The sequence below is a fragment of the Ambystoma mexicanum genome, chromosome 4p, assembly GCF_040938575.1.
Source record: "Ambystoma mexicanum isolate Mex_15411 chromosome 4p, UKY_AmexF1_1, whole genome shotgun sequence".
NCBI lineage: Eukaryota > Metazoa > Chordata > Amphibia > Caudata > Ambystomatidae > Ambystoma > Ambystoma mexicanum.
Genome location: NC_090927.1, coordinates 225222361 through 225244094, shown reverse-complemented (window position 1 = coordinate 225244094; position 21734 = coordinate 225222361). Strand labels below are relative to the sequence as shown.

The 21734-nt window shown below is 47.0% G+C and overlaps 1 protein-coding gene across 2 annotated transcripts in view; it reads left to right on the top strand.

The window, feature by feature from the left end:
• The first annotated feature begins 18536 nt into the window (after positions 1 to 18536).
• EFHC1 (EF-hand domain containing 1) overlaps positions 18537 to 21734 on the top strand; it is a 285060-nt gene continuing 281862 nt past the window's right edge. For both annotated transcript variants that reach the window (XM_069605742.1, XM_069605741.1), the window contains exon 1: positions 18537 to 18690. In XM_069605742.1, the coding sequence (XP_069461843.1) occupies positions 18628 to 18690 (63 nt within the window). In that variant the 5' untranslated portion in view covers positions 18537 to 18627. The remainder of the gene's footprint in view (positions 18691 to 21734) is intronic.

The following is a 21734-nucleotide window of genomic DNA, read 5'->3' as shown; positions in this document are numbered from 1 at the left end:
AGCAACTATTATTTGAGGCGCAGCGTGTTCAAATCAATAAGCAGACTCGAGATGCTTTTGCCCAATGGCCAGAAAATGTATTTAATGTGACCGGCGAAGCCAGAAAAGTGTTTTTGGACCATTGCTACAATGCTACTGCTCCACCAGATGAAGATGAAACTGAATGTATTGAAGATGCTTTTGAATTAGTCGCTGACCACTTGACACAATCCACACCCGCCAAAAAAGCGCCACCCAAAAATCAATCGACATTGATGATTTCTCCGATTCATGTTCAAGTAATAGATGCCGAAATGACAGAGACTGAAGCATCAATACAATTGACCGAGGAACTAGACAAAGATCTTGACTGCAGTATGTCCAGTTTGCCTGATATGTCAACCACAGTTCAGTCAGAAACAACATTAATGCAGGATGATAGTCTAATAAAGGAGGCCAAATACATAGTATTTGACAGCAGCTTGATGGAGATTATAATGATGCTGAAATGTGTGCATTCAGTGAGAGGGGAAGTATGTGGGAAGCCATTGGTGAATGTGACTCATCTATCAAAAGGCAGTAACCTCAAAATATATGCCACCTGTAAAATGCACCATGAATAATGTTCATGGTCCGCTCAACTGATGCTTGGGAGACTGCAAGCTGACAATCTACTGTGCGCAGCAGCTTTACTTTTCAGTGGCTCTAGTTTCATTAAGTTGTCCAGTTTCTGTCAATTTGTCGGAGGGACTCCATTTCATTTCTAAAACGCAGTACTAGAAATATCAACATCAATATCCATTCCCTGCCATTAGTCAAGCTTGGAAACTTGAACAATTCTCTATTAAAAGTACATTCTACGAAATACGGTTCAGGCTAGCTGGCGATGGACAGTGCGACAGCCCTGGATTTTCAGCAAAGTACTGCACATACCACTTTCAGGACATAGAAAGTAAAAAAAATTGTGAGTTTGGTGGTCGTGCAGGTGTCCGAAAGTAAATTCTCAGTGACCATGGAGAAACTTGGCTTTATAAAATCACTGGAAGATCTACAATCGGGGGGAATGCAAATCGACCTCATGGCCACGGACAGACACGCTTCAATAGCCAAGACAATGAGAGAGCAGTTTCCAAATATTCACCATCAATTTGATGTATGGCACGTTGCCAAATCCACCAGTAAATAAATCTCAGCTGCAGGGAAAAAAAAGGTTCTGAAAGTATTTCATAGTGGTCCCAGTCTTTCAGCAACCATCTTTGGTGGAGCTCCAAAACTTGTGATGGGTCTGTGGAAATTCTACTATAAAAATGGCGGTCACTAATGCACCACTGTTCCAATGTTCACTCTTGGACAGAAAACCAACATTTCCATCAATGTGAACATGGTCCTTTGTCGCCGGAGCAGGAATGGAAGAAGAAGTGGTTGATTCCATTTTCTCCTCCACACAAAGCCCTTCAGAAGATTGTGTTTGATAAAACTCTATCAAGAGATCTGAAGGAACTCACAGATTTCTGTCACACTGGAGATTTGGAGGTGTTCCACAATATGCCTAAAGTACAGGCCAAAGAGATTGCATTTCAGCATAGAATGGATGAAATATAGGACATTACTAGCGGTATTAGCGCATAACGAGAATGTAGGCCGCAAACAATCGAGGACTGCAGGAAACTTTGGGATGCTTCCCTACACTATAGCCTTTACGAGAAGAAGCAAAAAATGGGTTGTCAAGCCAGTATATGAGGAAATGGAATTCGATTTTGTGAAAGATATGCCCTGTCCACCTAAAGCAGAGCTCGTGGATCAGTTCACTTCCCGGTTCAAATGATTACCATCTTTTTTTTAATCAACAATATTTTTATGAAGTGTCCAAATAAAGCATCCAATTTGTCTTTTAAAATGTATCCTCTTTGTCAATTTTATTTTCAATTAGTACCATTTTTACGATTGCCATACAATGTAACGCTGTGCTTTCATGCTTTCACAGTTCACAGTTTCGTCGAGCTACTGTGGGACCTTCACTGATCGTGGGAGGGCCAGATGGATAACAGCGTGAAAGAAACTTTGTGGTTCGGCAGTTGCCTTACCATACAGTTGGCCAAATAGCTGAATAACTACTCATCCCACAAAAGGGATGAGACCTAGGCTACATAAGATACTCGGTACGCAAGAAGGACTGACTGTGAACAAAACAGTGCATCATAGTGCGTTGTTGGTGAGAAATAGAGGCACTCTGACCAATATATTCATAGGGGCATGTGTTGGGGTTGTTTCTAATGTAAGGAAGGGGTCGGTCGGTTGAGCCCCTGGCCAACAAACGTTATATGTGAAAGTGGCATCCTGATCTTGCACTTGCGGTGGGCACCTCCTTTGCCCATCTGCTGCCATGGGGAAGGAGGCCTTGACATAAGCAGAGGTGGGGCTATTGCTAGACACACTTTGACTCCATTTTGTGTACCCTCGACTCCAATTTTGGAGTAGGGTGCATTCTGTCATTGCAAAGTTTCCCCTACCCCTCAGCAGCGCCGCAAACAGTGAGCAATGACAGCCCCCACATTTTTCCTCCTGTGCATGTGATTCACAATTCCAGTTCTCATGGATGCGGTGAGACAAGATGTTGCAAACTAAGAATGTATCTTAATTCTGAGTGAAGGTCACCAGCTTTGAATTTTTGCTTGCGAGCTGAGGAAGCCCATGCATCGCACACATTATAAGGTTCAATTGTTTTTTTACCTTGAGAGAAAGGGACCATTCCGAAAGTAATTGAATTAAAGGAGGGGTGAAATAATGTAAGATTCCTAAACTGGACTAAGGAAAATGTAAGTTCAGTTTATGAAAAATCGTTGATCCGAACAGGGTCTGCATAACGGTCTGCGTTACGCCAAGAGAATGGAAATGCTGCATATAATGTAAGTTTGACTTTCGACGATATTATACCCGAACGAGTCCACTTATCATTAGTTGACTGTTATTGCTGGGTTACATTGTACTTGTTTGTTCTGTGTGGCATATTGCAATAAAACGCAAGTACAACCTTTGTGTGTACTGGTTTTTCTACCGGGCTCATGGGCAGTCCAGCATCGAGATGCATGTAGACCACCACACGGTTCGGCCAGTTTCAACGCTAATATTTCAGTAAAATGCCATCTATGTGCACCTCGAATTGTAGCGTCAGCTTCCGCATCCCGTTTAGAGATGAACATACTCCATAGCACTATCCTCCGAAGCAAATTGTGGAGTACTTTCCACGTTGTTTGCTCTTTGTTCACATTGTTTCACGTCTGTGCTAATCGTTAGTTTTAACACAATGCCGAATTAATAAGTAAAATGATAAATTGTAATAAAGATCAGCTACTGAGACACAGAGACACATTTCTGTTATGTTTTCCAAACAGGTACATCCTGCCATTCAGCGATTGTCATCGATTCCAGATACCAACTGATGGCTTTTTCAACCGGCAGCTGCAGATATACGTCAAAAGCTGGATATCTTTGACTCTTTTTTGGGACGATCACCAAGTGCCGGTATGCCCTTACGCGGTACCAGCGATTAGGAGCAACATATCTTTTACAACATCCTTTACGGTGCTCTAGCGCCAAGTTGATGCACAAGCCTTGCAATTCACCGTGCGACCAAAGCGCTTCTTTTACCCAAAAAAACACCTTGTGTACCCAAAAGGAGCACTGCGTGACTCACGATAAACATTTGTGGACCGAGAAAAAAGAAAAAAAATACCCATTTGATTGAATATTGCAATCGCTGGATGTTCTCGGAGCGTTTATTGTGAAATAAAAGTACTTTACAAATTGTACAGTCTTGCTATTTCATTTTAAAGTACAGTTTTATATTCCGAATTGTGATGCGCTGTGTTGTGAGATGATGTGTGTTGATTTCTGGGTTCTGCGTCATGTAGGTGATGACTGGGCGCGTTTGGCTACGCTGCCCAGTAACGTCATGGAGAAAGACGGAGAGTATCACTAGGTTTGGTGATGACAGGTTACAGGGCGGGGGATATGATTTAGTGCAGCCAGGGCAGTCCAGCTTGGGGGATGCTGCAACGGATCAGATTATCACAAAATGGCCGCGCCCTGCTGCCTGATTTCACATGTGTACAAAAGTGAAAAACTACGGTAAGGTGCATAGGAAATGTTTGTATGATTGATCAACGTATGCTTAAAAACACATCGCCGAACCCTCGGGACAATAATATTTCTGAGCGCACTATTCGTTTAAAGGCATTGGCATTGATCCTGCCTGTATGTTGTGTAAAGGAATTCCACCTAACTATGTCTTGTTTGATTATTTGAAGGGTTGGGGGATAATTCAGGTCTAAGTTGTCACCCGATGCAGGACTGACATTCACTCCGACGATCCATTGGTATGTCCGTTCTCAGCAGAAGGACCTCTGATTATACCCAACTGATCTTGTACCCCATCATAGGGCCAAACTCACGCAGCAGTTGTTGAAGCCACAGTAGCGAGGTCCTGAAGTTGCTGACATACACCTGAAGGTCGTCGGAATAGGGTGACACCTGAAGTTCCTCCTCCCCTTTCGCAATCCTGAATGTCCCAGGATCAGCGCGTAGCTTTGCAGCAAAAGGCTCTATGGTAAGTGCATACAGGAGTGGAGAGAAGTGGCATCCCTGCGCGTGCATGTATAGAGGGAAAAAGGAGTCGAGGTGACACCATTTGTAACAGCTAAGGCCTTCGGGCACGAAGATAGGAGTTTTACCAGTTTAGTGAAACAGTGTGGTAAGCCATACGCTTCGAGCACCTGGAACATAAAGTCCCATTGAACCTTGTCAAATGCCTTTTCGGCATTGAGTGTCAAGATTATGTCTCCCGGGTCTGCCCTGCCAGCAATAATGTGGAGCAGGCAGCGTACATCATTGGTAGAATGTCCGCCATGAATGATGCCAGTTTGGTCTTTGTGAATCTGCTCCGGGAGGATCCCCTTGATCCATTGTGCCAGGCACTTGGCAGGAATTATTGCATCTGCATTAATTAGAAATATGGGGTGGTAGGACCCACAGTCACAGTCACCAGAATCACGTCCCTTGTTGTGAAATACCACAATGTTGGCTGCCAATCTCAGGCAGGTGACCCTTGATGCAGGCTCCCAAGTACACTAACTCGAGTATTGGTGCCAAGCGGTCCATCAGCGCCTTGTATAAATGGATGGGTAATCTGTTGGGGCCAGACGTCTTGCTTGCCAAGAGGAACCCTTAAGCATGGGTCATCTCTGCGGTGGTGATTGGGGTGCTGAGACCGTCCACGTGGGCTGCACTGAGCGTAGGTAATTGGAGGGTCACGAGAAACTCACAAATACGGTGGAACTCATGTTTGGGCTTCGCGTATGCATACAATGCATCTGAGTAGGTCATACTATATGTGATAAGCAGTTGACAATAGATCAGAATAGTCCCAGTACAATACCAGTAATGAATACATTAGTGCATATTCATCATAATGCATTGAGAAATATTTTCAAGGGGACAAATATTTGGTCTACAGAAACATTTGCATCTCATGTTCAGTATGTAGACCTACCCAAGTACAGCAGAAGAGATGCATACATTTTGCTTCTATATGCCTCAGGGTCAGCGTGAGGTTGCCCCCACATTTCCCACTTCTGACTTGCTTTAAGCCTATGAATTTAATGTCGCCCTTGTTGTCCAGTTGATGACACGTTTGTCAATGGCTGGCTAGTGGGAGCCTTGAATCTTGGCTACTCAGACTAGTGTAAGGGAGGCAGAGGATCACACGTATGACACTGACACAAGAGCTACAAGTTTCAACACCTTTATTAGATTCTTGGGGTTTGAAGAAACTCCTACTTTGCCCTATGGCAATGACGGGAGAACTCTCTACCATCAAATAATAAAGAAAACACATTCCTAGTCAGACTTTGTCAAATCAAAATGGCCTATACTAACAAAACATAATGCCTGTCCTATCTCTCATACAAAAAGTGTGTAAAAGCAAATATGTATGCAAAGGAAAATCAGTGTTATAACATAAAGGATCAAAGTGGCTGAGCCAGCTCTTCTCCCCACATTGGACAGCACAGAGAAAGGCGGCCCCCGTAGACAGGATGACACACTCTGGCTTAGGTTCTCAAAACAAAGGCAGTTCAAAACGTGGATCTAGGCCTGCCTGGTCTTCCACGGTAAAGAGTCTTGGGAGCTGCAGGGCGTTTGTAGTAACAAATGCAGCCCTGTTGCCTCTTCACAGCTAAGTCTCTTGGATATATGTGGAGCTCCTCCGTGTCACTATCTGGTTTCTCTCAGATGCCTGCTGCAATCTTTTGTTGCCTGCCATGTATCCATCTGCCGGATACTTTATATTATTTCCACGGGAGTGCAGCTGACGTGTGGCGGTCTCCGCTCGTAACAGCTGGTGGCTCCCCTTTTTTCCCAGTCGATGCAGCCATTATGGGTGTCACGTCCCTTCCTGGCCACCACGTCACAGTCAGCCCTCCAGGCTCCATCGCGTTTTGGTGTAAGGGGGCTCAACACGCACCGTGTCTCGTTGCGGCTGCTGCCCTCTGCTGGGTCGTGACAGGCCCCAGTACCCTTTGCTCCGTACACCAGCCTTTCTTTGACTGTGTTCCTGATGCAGGGCGCTAAGCTCCGTTTTTAAGTTTCTGCACTGAGTTCCCCGTCCCTATGGGCGTTTGTGCATCCCTGCACCGTGGCATCCAGGGGCTGCAGTCCTCTGTTCCGTTAAGCCTCCCTCAGGGCAGGGAGCCCCATGGCATTGCTAATTAGCTCCCTCGCCACTCCCTCAGTGCACTCTGCAAATTCAAGCGGTCCGGTCCCTTATTCCAACCATGGAGACTCTGCGGCAGGGCAGGCTGCAATAGACGCAATAGACCCAGGACACGATCACGTATCATCTCGTTCTGTCGATCCTCCTCTTCACAGAAGAGTCCTTTGTCTCAGGGCAGCCGCCATTTTCGGTCTATCAGTCTCGGGACGTGCCGTGACTTCGCATTGTCGCAGTGACATTCGTGGTCCCCCAAAGCTCACGGAATTGCACTCATTTTGTTTCCAGCATATTCCGACATCAGTGGCTTCGTTTTATGGTGCAGATGCATCCGTTTTAGCTTCTATGTGCAGTAGGATGTTTAAGGATCAGCAGGGACACTCCGGAACATGTCTGATCCCATGGCTCTCAAGCCACACCCCGTCTTCCACGTTGAAGTCACTTATTTCAGCGTTCCAAAAGTTATTTCACAGTTCACCAAAAAAGTCACATAGGTCTCCCTCCGTCGGGCTCGGACCTCTCAAAGCTTTAACAGTTTACATAGGTCTCACTCAGCCGTGCTCGGACCTCTCAATCAACAAGTACCTAATTCAATGCAGATCTCCCTCAGCCGTGCTTAGATCTCGCAATCACAGCAGTTGCAGGGGTTCCCTTCCCCCAAGCTTAATGCACACTCGTTCGGGGTTCCCTTCCCCTAACTGATCACACTTCCGGTCTCCCTCAGACACTGACCTTTTACTGATGTCAAAATTGTTCGAATGTGCAAGGCTTTTACCATAGACCTCCGCAGGACCACTTCAACTTTCTCTTCAGCTCACTCTCTTATGTTATTTGCCCCAGTGTCTCTTGGTCTTGATAGTTCAGTACCATAAGCACAAAAGTTATAAGAAATCTTTCTCATCAAGCAATCACCTTTTCACTTCCCCTTTTGCCGAGGTTAATCTTGACCATTACAACTTCCTTTCGCCGGACCACTCCGCTACTCTGTATCACTGGCTTGACAGTCATCAGCCACTTAAAAGTTCATAACTGGTTAGTTTTCTTTCTCGTCTCATCAGCATGTGCGCAACCTTCACTTGTGTGATACACTGTTGCATCTTCCATCTTACCTTGACACAAACCGGCCTTTCATGTCTTTCACTAACTCACCAGTTGTGCGTGTTCCTTCCTTGTCTCTGCGGCTCTGATTCAGGAGTCAAGGTTAATACCTCACCTCCCCAAGTCTATCAGTCACCCTTGAGAGTTGCTGCCATCCTTGAAACACAATGCAGGTTTCTTCTTGGCTGCGATTTGTCTTTCTCGTGTTTCCTTCAAGGTTTCCCTGAAGCAACGATCTCCTGCAGGAATCTTCAAGGTTTCCCTACCCTTTGCTCTAATCCCTCGATCGGTCGTCCTGCTCCAGTAGGTTTGCCTTTGCCCCGGAAGTTGTGCTCCTTCTCGTGTTCCACCTTACTCAGAGCGTGTCCCTATGTTCCGCCTTTTATACGTGTGGGGAGAGCTAATGGATATCAGATGTATTTGAAAGTCAAGTGCCTGCCTTAGCCCGACCCGATTAGCGGGACATGTCCAATGAGATATGTAAGTGTTAGCCTCTTTACTCTCCGTCGCCATCTTGCTCTGCCGAGTGTTTGTATAGAAAGGGGGGAGTTGAGATGTTGGAGGATCCTATAAAATATGATGGGGCATGGGTACGGGGAAAGGGGGGAAACCGCGTCCCACCATTGGTCGCCTCAGCCCCACTCCCTGAAGACCCCCCACCCAGGTGATCCTCCCGCACTGGTCCACCCCCACGGTCTGGATCCAATGGCGATGACCATGCCCTGGCCACCTGAGAAAGAGATCCCCAGGGACTAGTAAGTGAGACACTTTCACTGTCAGCATGATTGTATTCCTTCCCTCCCCCATGGTGCCAGTCCATGATACTCCCAGGTGCATGCCATAATGATGTAGTAGTAGCATTAGCTCACAATAGTAGCTTGGAACAGCAAAATGTGAAACACCTGACCTTCAGTCCCTGGAGAGATGAGCCCAGATGTCCCACGTGGTAAAATACAGACGGTTGAGAGTGGAATACGAATGTGAGAATAGCCGCAGCATGGGCTGAAGGAGGGCAAGGACAGTGGGGCGTAAACCCACAATTCTCTGGTACCCAGTGGCAAGGAGAACAGCAACGAGGCCGAGGTGGGTTTTGAGGATTGAGAGGAGGGAGCTTTGGGAGAATGGAGCCGAGAGGAGGAGGAATGGGGCAGTGTTGGACATGTGGGATGTGGGGACACTTTTTTGTTTTTTTGAGAGAATGCCGGAGCAGCTATGGGGTATAACTACATTCATCAAAATTACACCCACCCGCCACAAGGGACCCCTCAGGGTCCACCCCCCAGGATGTCCTTGATACCATACGAGTTCCATCAAGCCTACACACAGCTACCCTGGCAGATACCCGGCCCCCCTTCACTGCAACACCTGCAACAGGCGGTACAGCATTATCAACCCCGTCCCAACATGCAGCCAGCAGGAAACCCGGGTGGCTTCGGAGGCGCGCCCAATGGCACAGTAGCTCCCTTTCAAGGCGCTACAGTGGTAGGGGGAAACCCTTTTTCGTTCCATGGGACAGACCCATTCCCCAACTAGGACAGCCCACAGAGAGCACTTGTGTGTCCAGTCCTGTCAATGACCCCAAACCCAGAACAGGAACCGTTGGTGGGGACAGAGTAGGGAACAAACAATTAATCTTTATGGTGGACTCAAGAGCTGAGTTGTCGTGCATTAGCCAAGGTGACTTCCCGTTGTCAGGCAAAACCCTCAACACGCAGGGATTCTCTGGGGCTGTTTTAACGGTTCCATGCATAAAAGATTTAGATGAAAAGGTAGGGGGGAAAGTCGTAAGGGCTTCCCTCTTGTATTCTGAGAGCTCTCCTGTCAACTTGCTTGGCAGGGATCTGCTTAGCAAGCTGAACATGAGGATCTAATTCACAGACAGCGGTATCATCTGCGCAACACCTGGCGTGTGCTCAATGAGGACAATGCTCGTGATACGTGCATGGCACGTGACATGGTGGTACGAGGCATCCCTGTCAACTCTGACATGTTCATTTACGGCATTACAGTGCTCGCACAAGCCATGTCCCAGATTACCAAAACATGCTGGAGAGTACCCACTGATTTCATTTTTGGGCCTGTGGTGTCCCCAGAGCTAGTGTCAGACATACTGACAGATGCCAATGGCGCACAGTTTTATGCATTGATCCCACTGTACCCCTAAAGTAGTTGACAGATGCCAAACTTTTTGAGGACAACAACGATGGCGGGGAAATAATACTCAAAATATGCATCCCCTGTGAGATCATGGTACAGTACCGAAGGGTCCAGGGCCCCCTCATGGCTTTGTCACGCCACCCCTGTTCAGCCAAGCAGACTTACAACAGGTCCCCACACCATTATGGACAACCAACCCACAGATGCTGAAAGAAGTGACCCTAGTAAGAATCAGACTAAAGAACGTAGCAGTGTTACCCCGGGTGAAGCAATACCCATTATCCAGGGAGGCAGAAGAGGGGATCAGAGACACGATACAGCTTTACTACACCAAGGGATCATAGTACCATACACCTCCCCATGTAATACGGCCATATACCCCATTAAAAAGGCATCAGGGGCAGTTGGAGGATGATCCAGGACCTCCGCCCCCTCAATGACGTAGTGCAGAAAGAATTTCCATTTGCTCCAAACCCGCCTCCATTTTGTGCAGCATCCGCACGGATACGACCCATTTCACGGTGGTCGATTTAAAGAATGCCTTCTTTTTGGTACCCCTGCATCCAGACTCACAGTACTTAACAGCATTTACAGATGATGGAAAGCGCTATGAACGTACTCGTTTGCCCCAAGGGTACTGCGAGAGTCCCAGCATATTTAACAGGATACTGCACAAAGACTTTGGCAACATTCAGGTACCCAGCACAGTAATTCAGTATGCAGACAATTTGTTGGTGTGCAGTGATAGTGAACAGAACTGTTGCAGAGGCTCCATTGCCCTATTGCAACTGTTAGCCCGTAAGGGGTATAAAGCCGACAAGGCCAAGCTCCAGTACTGCCAACATGAAGTGCTCTATTTAGGACAGCTCATTTCTTCAGACGGCAAAAGAATTATCCCAGACAGGGCAGTGACAGGACAGCAACAGTGCATGCCACGCCCAAACCAGTTACAGTAAAAGACATGCAGAAATTCTTGGGGTCATGTAACTATTGCAGGGCTTGGATTCAGGATTTTGCAGCATACATGAGGCTACACTTAGAGGGCCTCAAGGAACCACAAAAGGGAAACAGATAATAGAGTGGACCACAACTATGATTCAGAGTTTCAATGACCTAAAGTACATCATTTCAACAGCCCCCGTTCTTGCCACTCCAGACTACACATGGAAATTCTACATATTTTCACATTCAAATGGTAGACTTAGGACAGCGGTGCTAACGCAAAAGAGCACAATGGGCCACAAGCCACTGGCCTACCATAGTGGTACACTAGACTCAGTAATGCAGGGAAAATTTGCATGCGAACAAGCTCTCGCTCCAGCTGCCTATGCAATAGAGAAGGGCTCCACAATTGTGATGGCATGTTCAGTAATGTTGTACATGGAAAGCTCAGTCTTCGCTATCATAGAATGCTTAAAGTCCACTCTCACCACCCAATGGCCATCAGCATACAAGATTATCCTCTATTGAGGAGCCATGTGCAGCAGATGTGAGTGTGTGGAATTTGTCACTCACCCAAACCTGTTGCATGCCATCCTCACTGACAACCTGGCCTGAGCACACTAGCTCTGAACTGACAAGTCAAGGGGTTGCTACAAAGTACTGTTGCAGAGGCCCCACTGTGATTCATGGAGATTGGTGTTGTTCCTTGGACAAAGAATAAAAAATGTGTGACATCATATATTTTAATAGGTTGCAGCAGCCACTGCCATACGTACCACAACGAGGTTGTACAGCAGCTAGTCAATACTATTGCAGAGGTCTGCACACCAGCAGCAACCCATGGCGGTTTTCCAAGACCTGATCACCACAGAGGACATCATTAGCAGCCTTGCTATTCCCCGAAGCTTGAGCACCACAGAGGACACCTGCATTAACAAGCCAGAAGGCAAACCCTGACATTAGGCCACGCCCCATTGATGTGCCCCTGCTCATTTCCCCATGCCATTTAAGGCACGGGCTTTAAACCCTGGGACTGTGGCTGATGGGCTATAAGGGTGTATATCCTCAGCCTCCATCTAGGATTGAGTTATTTGTTTTCGGTATGTTTTAAAAAAATAAATCTTGTTCACATAAGTTGTTGATTGGAAGCCTCCGATCTTAACAAAGAATTGCAGACAATGTTTAGATACAGAATGCCCCTGAAGATAAGGCAGCCTAATGCCAATGTTCTCCTTACCATTCTGGAGTTTAAATCCGAGTGCTGGTTTTTACTTTGCATCCTGGGTCACGTAGACCTGGATGTGGTGCATACAAGGATCCCGAGTCACGTGAGCGAGGGGGATCCCGCCTCACGTGACAAGGGAACATGGAGAGAATAAAGAGGGGGATGCCTGGAAGGGGAGGAACCCAGTCTGACATAGCAACTGGCTGGACGTGTCTTTTGTTAGCCGCGCGCAACATACAAGAGTGTGTGTATGCATTGCCACATACCCCACCTCTGTGTATACAGCAGGAGGCCGAGCCTTTCATCATCACACTGGCGATGAGGAATGGAACATAGCCACATCGGCTGCGCAGACTACACAGTGGTCGAAGTGCACGAAAAGAAGTAGTGGAGCTATGTTCCCTGCCAGCCTGCACCCACTCCCCACAAACCCCATCATCACACCGCCTCCCACACACAATACAAACCCCCAAACACATGCGCCTGCTGTTTAGGAGAACGGTCAGTGCAGTCCACTGAAAGTGCAAGTCTCAACTTCTTCCTACACTGTTATTTTAAAATGAAACCGTTCCAGAACGGTTTCTTTTTAAAATAAAAGTATAGGAGCTGTAAAACATAATTTAAAAAAAGTAAAGTTGCACCGCTCCCAGCTGCTCCCGCTCACTTCGACCACTGAGCCTACAGCTCGCTCTCCTACTGCTGGCTGCAACGAGACACGTGCGCTGTCAGGAAGAGGCGCGAACAGGAAAGATTACTATGTTTAACATCTATTTTGCCTGCTACTTCTGTTTCTTACCATCTTTATTGACTTGCGGGCCGCCATACAGCCAATGTGAAAGCTGGCAGGCTGGGCCGGCCCTCTTCCCAAGGCCTGATCCTGGCCCCGGACACCTTTCCTTCCTTCTTCTTGCATCCACGCCTCTGCAAGACAGTAGCTGCGGGCTTACACAGGGCCCCGACCCCGCACATCGGGTGACCCCTCACATCATCATGGGACAGGAGGTAAGCCCCCCTTGGGCCTCTGCAGCCATGCGCATGTCTGCGATTACATCTGTTTTATTTCCTAATTTTTTTCCTGATGATCATGGCAATTCATCTGAGGCAGAGAACAGGAAATATTACTAAGTTTAACATCTGTTTTGCCTGCTACTTCCTGCCTGTTTCTTACCATCTTCATTGACTTGCAAGCCGCCATTCCAAGATGGCGGCCTGCACCCCGAGCACCGGAGTGCTAGGTGCTGTCCACTCATTTGTTGAGGCACCATTATATGCAGCCAATGTGAAATCCGGCAGGCTTGGCCGGCCTCCTTGCCAAGGCCCGATCCTGGCCCGGACACCTTTCCTTCCATCTTCTTGCATCCACGCCTCTGCAAGGCAGCAGCTGCAGGCTGATACAGCACCTCGACCCAAACATCGGGTGACCTCCTGGTGCCCCTCACATCATCATGGGACAGGAGGTAAGCCCCCCTTGGGCCTCTGCAGGCATGCACACGTCTGCGCTTCCATCTGTTTTATTTCCACATTTTTTGCCTAATGATCGTGGCAATTCATCTGAGGCAGAGAACAGGAAAGATTACTATGTTTAACATCTGTTGTGCCTGCTAATTCTGTTTCTTACCATCTTCGTTGACTTGCGAGCCGCCATTCCAAGATGGCGGCCCGCACACCGAGCACCGGAGTGCCAGGTGCTGTGCCCTCATTGGCTGAGGCCCCATTCTATACAGCCAATGTAAAAGTCGGCAGGATTGGCCGGCCCACCTCCCAAGGCCTGATCCTAAGGCCCCTGTCTGCTCCCTGTCAGCTACTGTAATGCTGCCTGCTGTATCTTCCCCCCATTGTATGCATGTGTTGCCTGTATGTCTGTCTGTTGTATCTTACCCCCCGTTGCATGCATGTTCCGGCTGTTTGCTCAAATCCTTTTCATCCTGCTTTCCACTCTCCCCATGTTAGCTCTCTCCTTCTATCCCCCCTACATCAATCATGCCCCCCGCCTATTGCAGGAGTTTGTCTTGACACATTATGATATCATCAACGCCTTGTTGCTGATACTTTGATTTGACTTTTATGGACTTATTTGACTCATGGTGATTTACCCATCTCAAATCTGGTCTTCCCTTTGCATCACGTAATCATGGTGGCCTTGAATCATCCTGAATCCTGGCTTGCGCTTGTGGTTCTCTTGCAACATGATGTGTTCAGTACTTACCTCTGCAACTGTATTTTGCTCTACCCACTTGCTTTTCCACGCTATAACACCGGTGTTACACTCAGTCTTCTCCTCTCCCTATCTTCTTTTCCCTCTCTCCTCTCCCCCTCTTCCTACTTTATTCTATGCACTTACTGAATTGTCGTCAGACCTAGTATGAAAGCAGCTTGTTTGCTTCCACCTCCTCCCTCACTTGTTTGTTCCTTTCCCTTCCCCCCAGCACTACCTGAAATGTCATCAGGCCTAGTACGATAGTCGCTTGTTTTGTTCCTCTCCTCCTCACACCCTCCCTCACCTCTTGTTAATCTCCAGCCATACCAGAAATGTTGTCAGGCCTAATACGATAGTCGCTTGTCTGTTCTCATCTCCTTTCCTCCTCCCTCCCTTCCTTATCTTTGTCTAAGCTCTTGCACTATCTGAAATGTCGTCAGGCCTAGTGCGATAATTTCACATTCTTTTTGTTTCAAGGCCTTGTAAGAATATCATTGTATTTTCCCTTGCTCCCTCCCTTGCCTTGAAGTGCTTTCTTTGAAACACATTGTGTATAGGCGCTATACAAATAAACTAGCAATCAATCAAACCCAGCTGGTCAGCCCAGAGTGAGGCTGTGGAGCACTGAACTATGCTCCTTCAAGGTGAGAGCGTGGGGGTAGGGGCACACACCCTGGCAACCAGAGAAAAGATATTAACAGCACACTGGAAAACAAGACAGGCAATCCCACGTGTACACAAACCTCCAGGCCACATGGCAAGTCCTCAGAGCAGCCCCACCAGAGAAGGCAGCAGCAGCAGATCCCTAAGAGACTACATGAGGACAGAAGGCGCTGATACCATCCAGTCTGATGGGACACCTACCAAAGTCGTTATAGACACCGGAGAAACGGTAAACGTCATGCCCCTGTTAAAATTCAAGAAGATCGCAACAAGGCCCCAACTCAAAGACAAACGAGTGAATCTCTTAGTTTGTGGATGCAAAAAGCTGCTACCAGTAGCAGGGTAATTCCGCTCCAACCTATCACACAACAGGACGTGTCGAGCCAGCATATATGTGGTTGACGCAGGTCTAGAGACACTGTTGAGCTGCCGAATTGCAGAAAAGCTGACGCTCGTGAAGTTTGCATTCACCATCGACACACCCGAAATTGACATCCTCCTGACGAAACACAAAAAAGTATTCCAAGGCATAGGATGCCTCAAAGGACGAACAATCAAACTGCATATTGACCCAACAATCAAGCCCAAGGCAGTGAGGCACTGCTGAGTTCCTTTTCAGATGCGTGAGGCAGTGGAGAAAGAATTAGAGAAAATAGAAGAACAAGGAATCATCGAGAAGACATCAGGTCCAACACCAGGGCAACCGAACGCAGTAAGAATCTGTATCGACATGCGGCTGCCCAACGTGGCCATAGGGCGTGAGCATTATGTGACCCCCCACAAGAGAAAAGCTAATTGTGGACCTAACAGGAGCAAAGATATTCAGTAAGCTAGACTTGCACTCCGGCTACCAACAAATATGCCTGGCCCGAGAGTCACGCTATATAACAACATTCTCATATCACCTAGGCCTCAGGAGGTACAAGAGATTAAACTTTGGAATATTCTCGGTCGCGGAGGTATTTCAGAACGAGATAAGGAAAGTGCTAAACGGCCTAGCAGGCACTACCAACATCATTGACGATATCCTTGTCTACAGAACTACGGAAGAATGCCACAAATGGCTAGAGACCCAAGCTACTCCTCACTGATGAGGCCCAACAAGGCCGAAACATGTTTGGGGATGCTTGTGGTCTCATGCAGAAGGGATGTGACCTAGCAGTTCGGGCTGGACTTCCCACTTTGGGTTGGGACCAAGCCTGATTTGCATGTGGTCTTTCCCCTTCTGTGATGGCTTGGCAGGCGAAGAACGATGGTCTGGAGGGTTGCCCAGAGCAATGCCAGTGGTTAAGATTAATTCTAAACCTTCCAGCCATCACCTCTTTGTTTTTGCTTTGTCACTCCGAGTGGGACAGGTATGCCCAGACGTGGGTCCCGTGCCTGCTGGGCCTAGAGACCCAAGCTACTCCTCACTGATGAGGCCCAATAAGGCTGAAACATGTCTGGGGATGCTTGTGGTCTCGTGCAGAAGGGATATGACCTAGCAGTTCGGGCTGGACTGCCCCCTTTGGGGTGGGACCAAGCCTGATTTGCATATGGTCTTTCCCCTTCTGTAATGGCTTGGCAGGCGAAGAACGATGGTCTGGTGGGTTGCCCAGAGAAATGCCAGTGGTTAAGATTCATTCTAAACCTTCCAGCCATCACCTCTTTGTTTTTGCACCATCCTGCAACGCCTGGAAGAGTCCGGCCTCACCTTACACGCAGAGAAATGCGAGTTTGTCAGGAGCAAACTAAATTTCTTCGGCTAAGTGTTCAATGCATAAGGTGTGTCACCCGACCCTGCAAAAGTGTCAGACATTAAGGAAGCCAAGTCAGTGTCAGAGGTCAGGCGCTTTATGGAAATTGCTACCTACTGCTCCAGGTTTATCCCAGACCTAGCAACAATCGCTGCACCCCTGAGAAGGCTGACCCAAAAGGAAACGCAGTGGAAATGGTCCGAACACCACCAACATGCCTTCCAGAAAATGAAAGACTCCCTATCAAGCACCACCAAGATGGCGTTCTTTGACACTAACCGTTCCACAGAGCTACTAGTAGACGCCAGTCCGGTAGGACTAGGAGCCGTGCTGACTCAAACCAACCAGGAAGGCACTGTGTACCCAGTCACTTTTGCCAGCAGAGCCCTTACCAAAACAGAACAGAACTACACCCACATAGAAAAGAAAGCCTTAGCAATACTGTGGGGATGTCGCCATTTCCAAGTCTACCACCTGGGGCAACAAGCGAGAGTCTTCACAGACCACAATCCCTTAAAACCCCCCATTTTTAAAGGTTTGGCTCCTCACACCCCAGCATGCGTGGAGAAGTAGATGCTGCAACCATTCAATATCGAGGTATCATACAGAGCCAGTGCAGACAACCCCGCGGACTACCTGTCTCGCCATCCCCGGTCGGCCACCACACAAGAGAAAGAATACGCTGTAGAAACTGAAGAACACGCGTGTCAAGTGATAGACTACGAAAGGCCAAGGGCGATGACACTACAAGAAATAGCTGAAGAAACTGTGAGAGATGCTTGTCTACAATGCACAAAACATACCATTCAGTCAGATGACTGGAAGAACTTCCTATCCGTGGTAGCACACCGCACCACAGTGGCACAAGAGAAGTTGCACGCCCTTTTTGGAATCAGACATGAACTCACTGTATCGGACGAAGGAATCATTTTAAAAGGACACCAAATCCTGTTACCGGAGGCACTAGAGGAGAGAGCCATAAGATTAGCACACGAGGGCCACCAAGGTATCGTGAAAACCCAGGCATACCTGAAGTCCAGAGTGTGGATGCTGAAAATACAAAACAGTGACTGAGCTGACTGAAACCTGTGCGGCGTGCCAATCTGCGCAAAGACAAATAGCGCCCGAGCCAATCATAAGCGCGCCCTGAAGCAAAACGATGTGGGAATCAGTCAGTGTTGACTTGTGCACCATTGCTGGAGAAGGGTACCTGTTTGCCTGATTTTTGGCGGGTGAGAGGCCCATTGGAATGAATGGGCGTGCAGGAGGCTTGGCGGGTGAGTCAGCCCTCTCAACTCACACGCTTTTGGCGGGTGTCACCCGCCTTGTAAACAGCTGACTCACCCGCCAAGCCTCCTGCACGCCCATTCATTTCAATGGGCCTCTCACCCGCCAAAAATAAATTCAGTGTTATCACCCGCCTTTGCGACCCAAATCGTTGAGAGCTATGAGTGCGCTTTTCCCTCAAAGCAAAGGCATGTCTAATATGCCTATATCGCATTATATATTTATCATGATGCTGTTCAGACCATCTCGGGTTCGCTCAGTTTCTTATAAGGCATGTTGCCTGCCACCAGTTTGGGCGGACTCGCTCCTTCGTCCTCCACCCGTGGCTGACACTTCAAGCATTCCTTCTCCTTGACAGTTAGGGGAAACCACGTGCTCGCCTGTGACTAAAAGGTCAATCTCGTATGCACGCGAGAACGGGCACGAGCGCGCTCTAGCGTGAGCAGACGCTGGTTGTGTTTTGCCTGTTGGCCTGGAGCCGTGCGCGCCCCCGCCGTTGCCAAGGCGACGCTAGGGACGCGCTCTTGACCACTTCTTATACCCTGGGCGTAGAGGCACTAGAGCACACAATTCAGCCATGGCCTCACATCCTATGCAGGGTCTACCCTTTCTACCGGGAAACAGCTTCAGGGATCCCACGGTAAGACTCGGGGCACCGAGCTAACGGAAAGCCCTAGGTGTGTGTTCGCGGTCGCTGCCAACCGTGCCCCTTGAATGGAGATTGGGGAGGGGGGATAAGTGGATCGTAAGGAGACAGGAGGGTGGGATATTGGTTTTGCAATGTAGTGTATACATTATACATACACAGGCAGAGGAGCTCACAAGTTTCCCAATTCATGCTTGGAAAAAGTCACCAAGTCCTATTTTCTTTCTCGGAATTCTGTTATTTGTAATCGTAAATACGTGCTTAGGGCGTCTATGTTGTCCTGAATTTCTATAAGGAATCAGAATAGATCGAGGCAGCATTGTTTTACTTAGTACCTACCGAAATAATGTGTCGATATTGCGGCTTTGTTTCCAAATACTAACATTTTCTCTTCGTGTGGGTGGAAATACAGGTCCTGCCCGTGTGTTATACTTTAGTAACCATGTGTTGCAATGGATTTTATATGTCTGTACACAGAGACGTTTATGGGAGGGAAAAAGGGGCCCTTGCCCAGGGCCCCCACCTTGGAGGGGGCCCCACAAGGCTAGCTGATCTGCAGAAGTAAGATTTCATTGTTCACTAGTCTTAAATAGCAGACGTCAGGATATTTTATGGGGTGCTGCTGAGGCTCTAACCCCATTGCCTTTCTGTTTTGGCAAGTACATTCTGCCTTGATCAATTCATCATGTATTGCTTTCTGTGTTCACTGTGGTATACATAGATTGTGTGTTCCTTATGGCACACCTCTTTAGCATTCTTTCTTTCCTGTGGGAATTATGTTGATCATGTGCAATAGGCAATAATGAATTGCATATTGATAAATTGAGTGCCACAGTGGTTCAGAAGTTAGCTCAGTGTGTGAAGCACCCATTGCAGAGATATGTTTTCATATGCAAAGTTATAATATCACATTCCAGCAAGGCTGGCTGAGCCTTTCCTATGTCTGAAGTTTTTAAACCTGCCTGCATATGTACTTGGTTTTGCAGAACAACATCTGCTATTATCAGCAATGTACCTGTACCAGATAGGGGTTGCTATAAAACTTAACATATCATCCGTATGGTGAAGTCTACAAATTGGTTTGTTCAGAAGGGGTGTTGTAAAACCTAGGCACTCGCCTCCAATGATGGCATAAACTGTTAGTCCAAGAGGTGAATAAGTATCCAAATTCAAGAATATGGAACGAGAGCGTTCATGTTTGTTTCCTGGATTTGCCAGCAGACGATACAGTGATCCCGGTCAAATCGTCTAATATATCTTACATTACTGTGCTGTCTTCTGTGAGGTTTGCCTTCTTGCATGCTGCTGGTATCGTTTAGCCGATTACTTGATCTTTCTTTTCATGTAGGCCATTTCGGTGGAAGTGTAGGTAGACAGAAGAGAGCCGGCTATTTGTTGCAGGCCTCAGGCAAGAATATTTTAAGTTCAGCTTGTTTGAGTCAAAAACGGTTTTCTTTTTGATAAAAGTCAAAGGTTTTTAGGCACGTTTATGAATAAAAATGTCACAAGCCATTGTTTTGGAAGTATTTAAAGCTTTAAAATACAAAAGACAAACCCAGATTAAATTTGTTAAATCAAATCAATTGGTATGCTGGTTCTTATATCCTTCCCTTGATGATGGAGAGAATGAAGCTAGAATCATTGCCATTTTGCATAACACCCTTCTATAATATTTTGTTTTAAAATGGTCATTTTTGGTAATGTGGTTTGTGTACTTTCCAAGTCCTTTTCTATATAAAATTAGATTGTTTTAGTTTATGGTAAGAGCTGGAAAAGAACGTGTTCAAATGCAGAAATTGCAGAGTTGGCACAACTCCCAGCTTCACCCCTTAACCAATGTGTGATCTTGGGCATCTCATTTAAACTTGCATTGCCTAACCTCTCAATATGGCCAGTCCCTAAACCTTTCAAAATTGTCAGCCCTTCTGAGTGATTTCCTTCTCATGGTATGATCTTCATAAAAGCCTTATTCATGATTTCACTCTGTTAATATTGAAGCACACCATAAGCATTGTTTCCTTTGATATCTAATGGCAACACTATTTGAAAACCATCTCTGTCTGTCTGGATAAAGACATCTTCTTGGTAGCTTCTAATCTGCCTCCACTATCCATGCTACATACGGTATGTGTAGCATTCTCCTTCCTTCCAATTGGTGGTCTCTATCCATGCATGAGCACCTTTGCATTCTGTGAAGCAGCTAATGTGAGTTCTCTGTCTATTATGGGTTACTTGTACCTTTTACACACGATCCGGCATTAATGCAACATCTACCTTCCTGGATGTTGTTGCTAAAAAGTATCATGTATGTACTAGCACAGTAACCCCTTTGTAGACTGCTAATGTTGGACTTCAAATGCTACTTGTTTATCATTCGGATTAGAGCAAGAATGAAGAGGGCAAGGGGACTTAAAGGGAGTAAACGTGCTTAGTATGCTGCGAGACAGCACATCAACCTATAGGTTGTGAGCACGACAGGTATGGGGCGCAACCAGTATTCTTGATCCCTTAATTCCTTTGGTTTGCTGGAGGAGGGCCCCAAAGATGTCCGTGCCCAGGGCCCCAAAAGTGCTTAAGATGGCCCTGTCTGTACACATATACAATTGATGCAACCTTCAGTGAGCACCAGGAAGCCACTCTTAAGTGTGCCGAGAAATATGTCTGTTTTGCGAATGGTAACCAGAAATGACAAAACCAGTAGGCTTGTGTTCTTTTTTAACAGTGAAATAGTTTTGACTATGATTTTTTTTCTTTATAGTGTTGTAAGCTTGTATGTATGAAGAGAGTAGACATGCTTTTTGGTAGCCTCTGCACATATGGTAATGATTGTCTGGGCACACAAAGTGACTTCTCGCTTCACCCTCTTGACCTGGTATAATACACCGGTGAGCAGTAGGAGAAGCTTGAAACCATTGCTAGCAGGACTGTCTCATTATCAATGGCACATTGCCAGCGTTCCTCTGTAGAGCTCCTATAGTTTTAATTTGACAGTACCATGATATTTCCTCGCGGTTGCTATTATTTTAATTGGGCAGTGC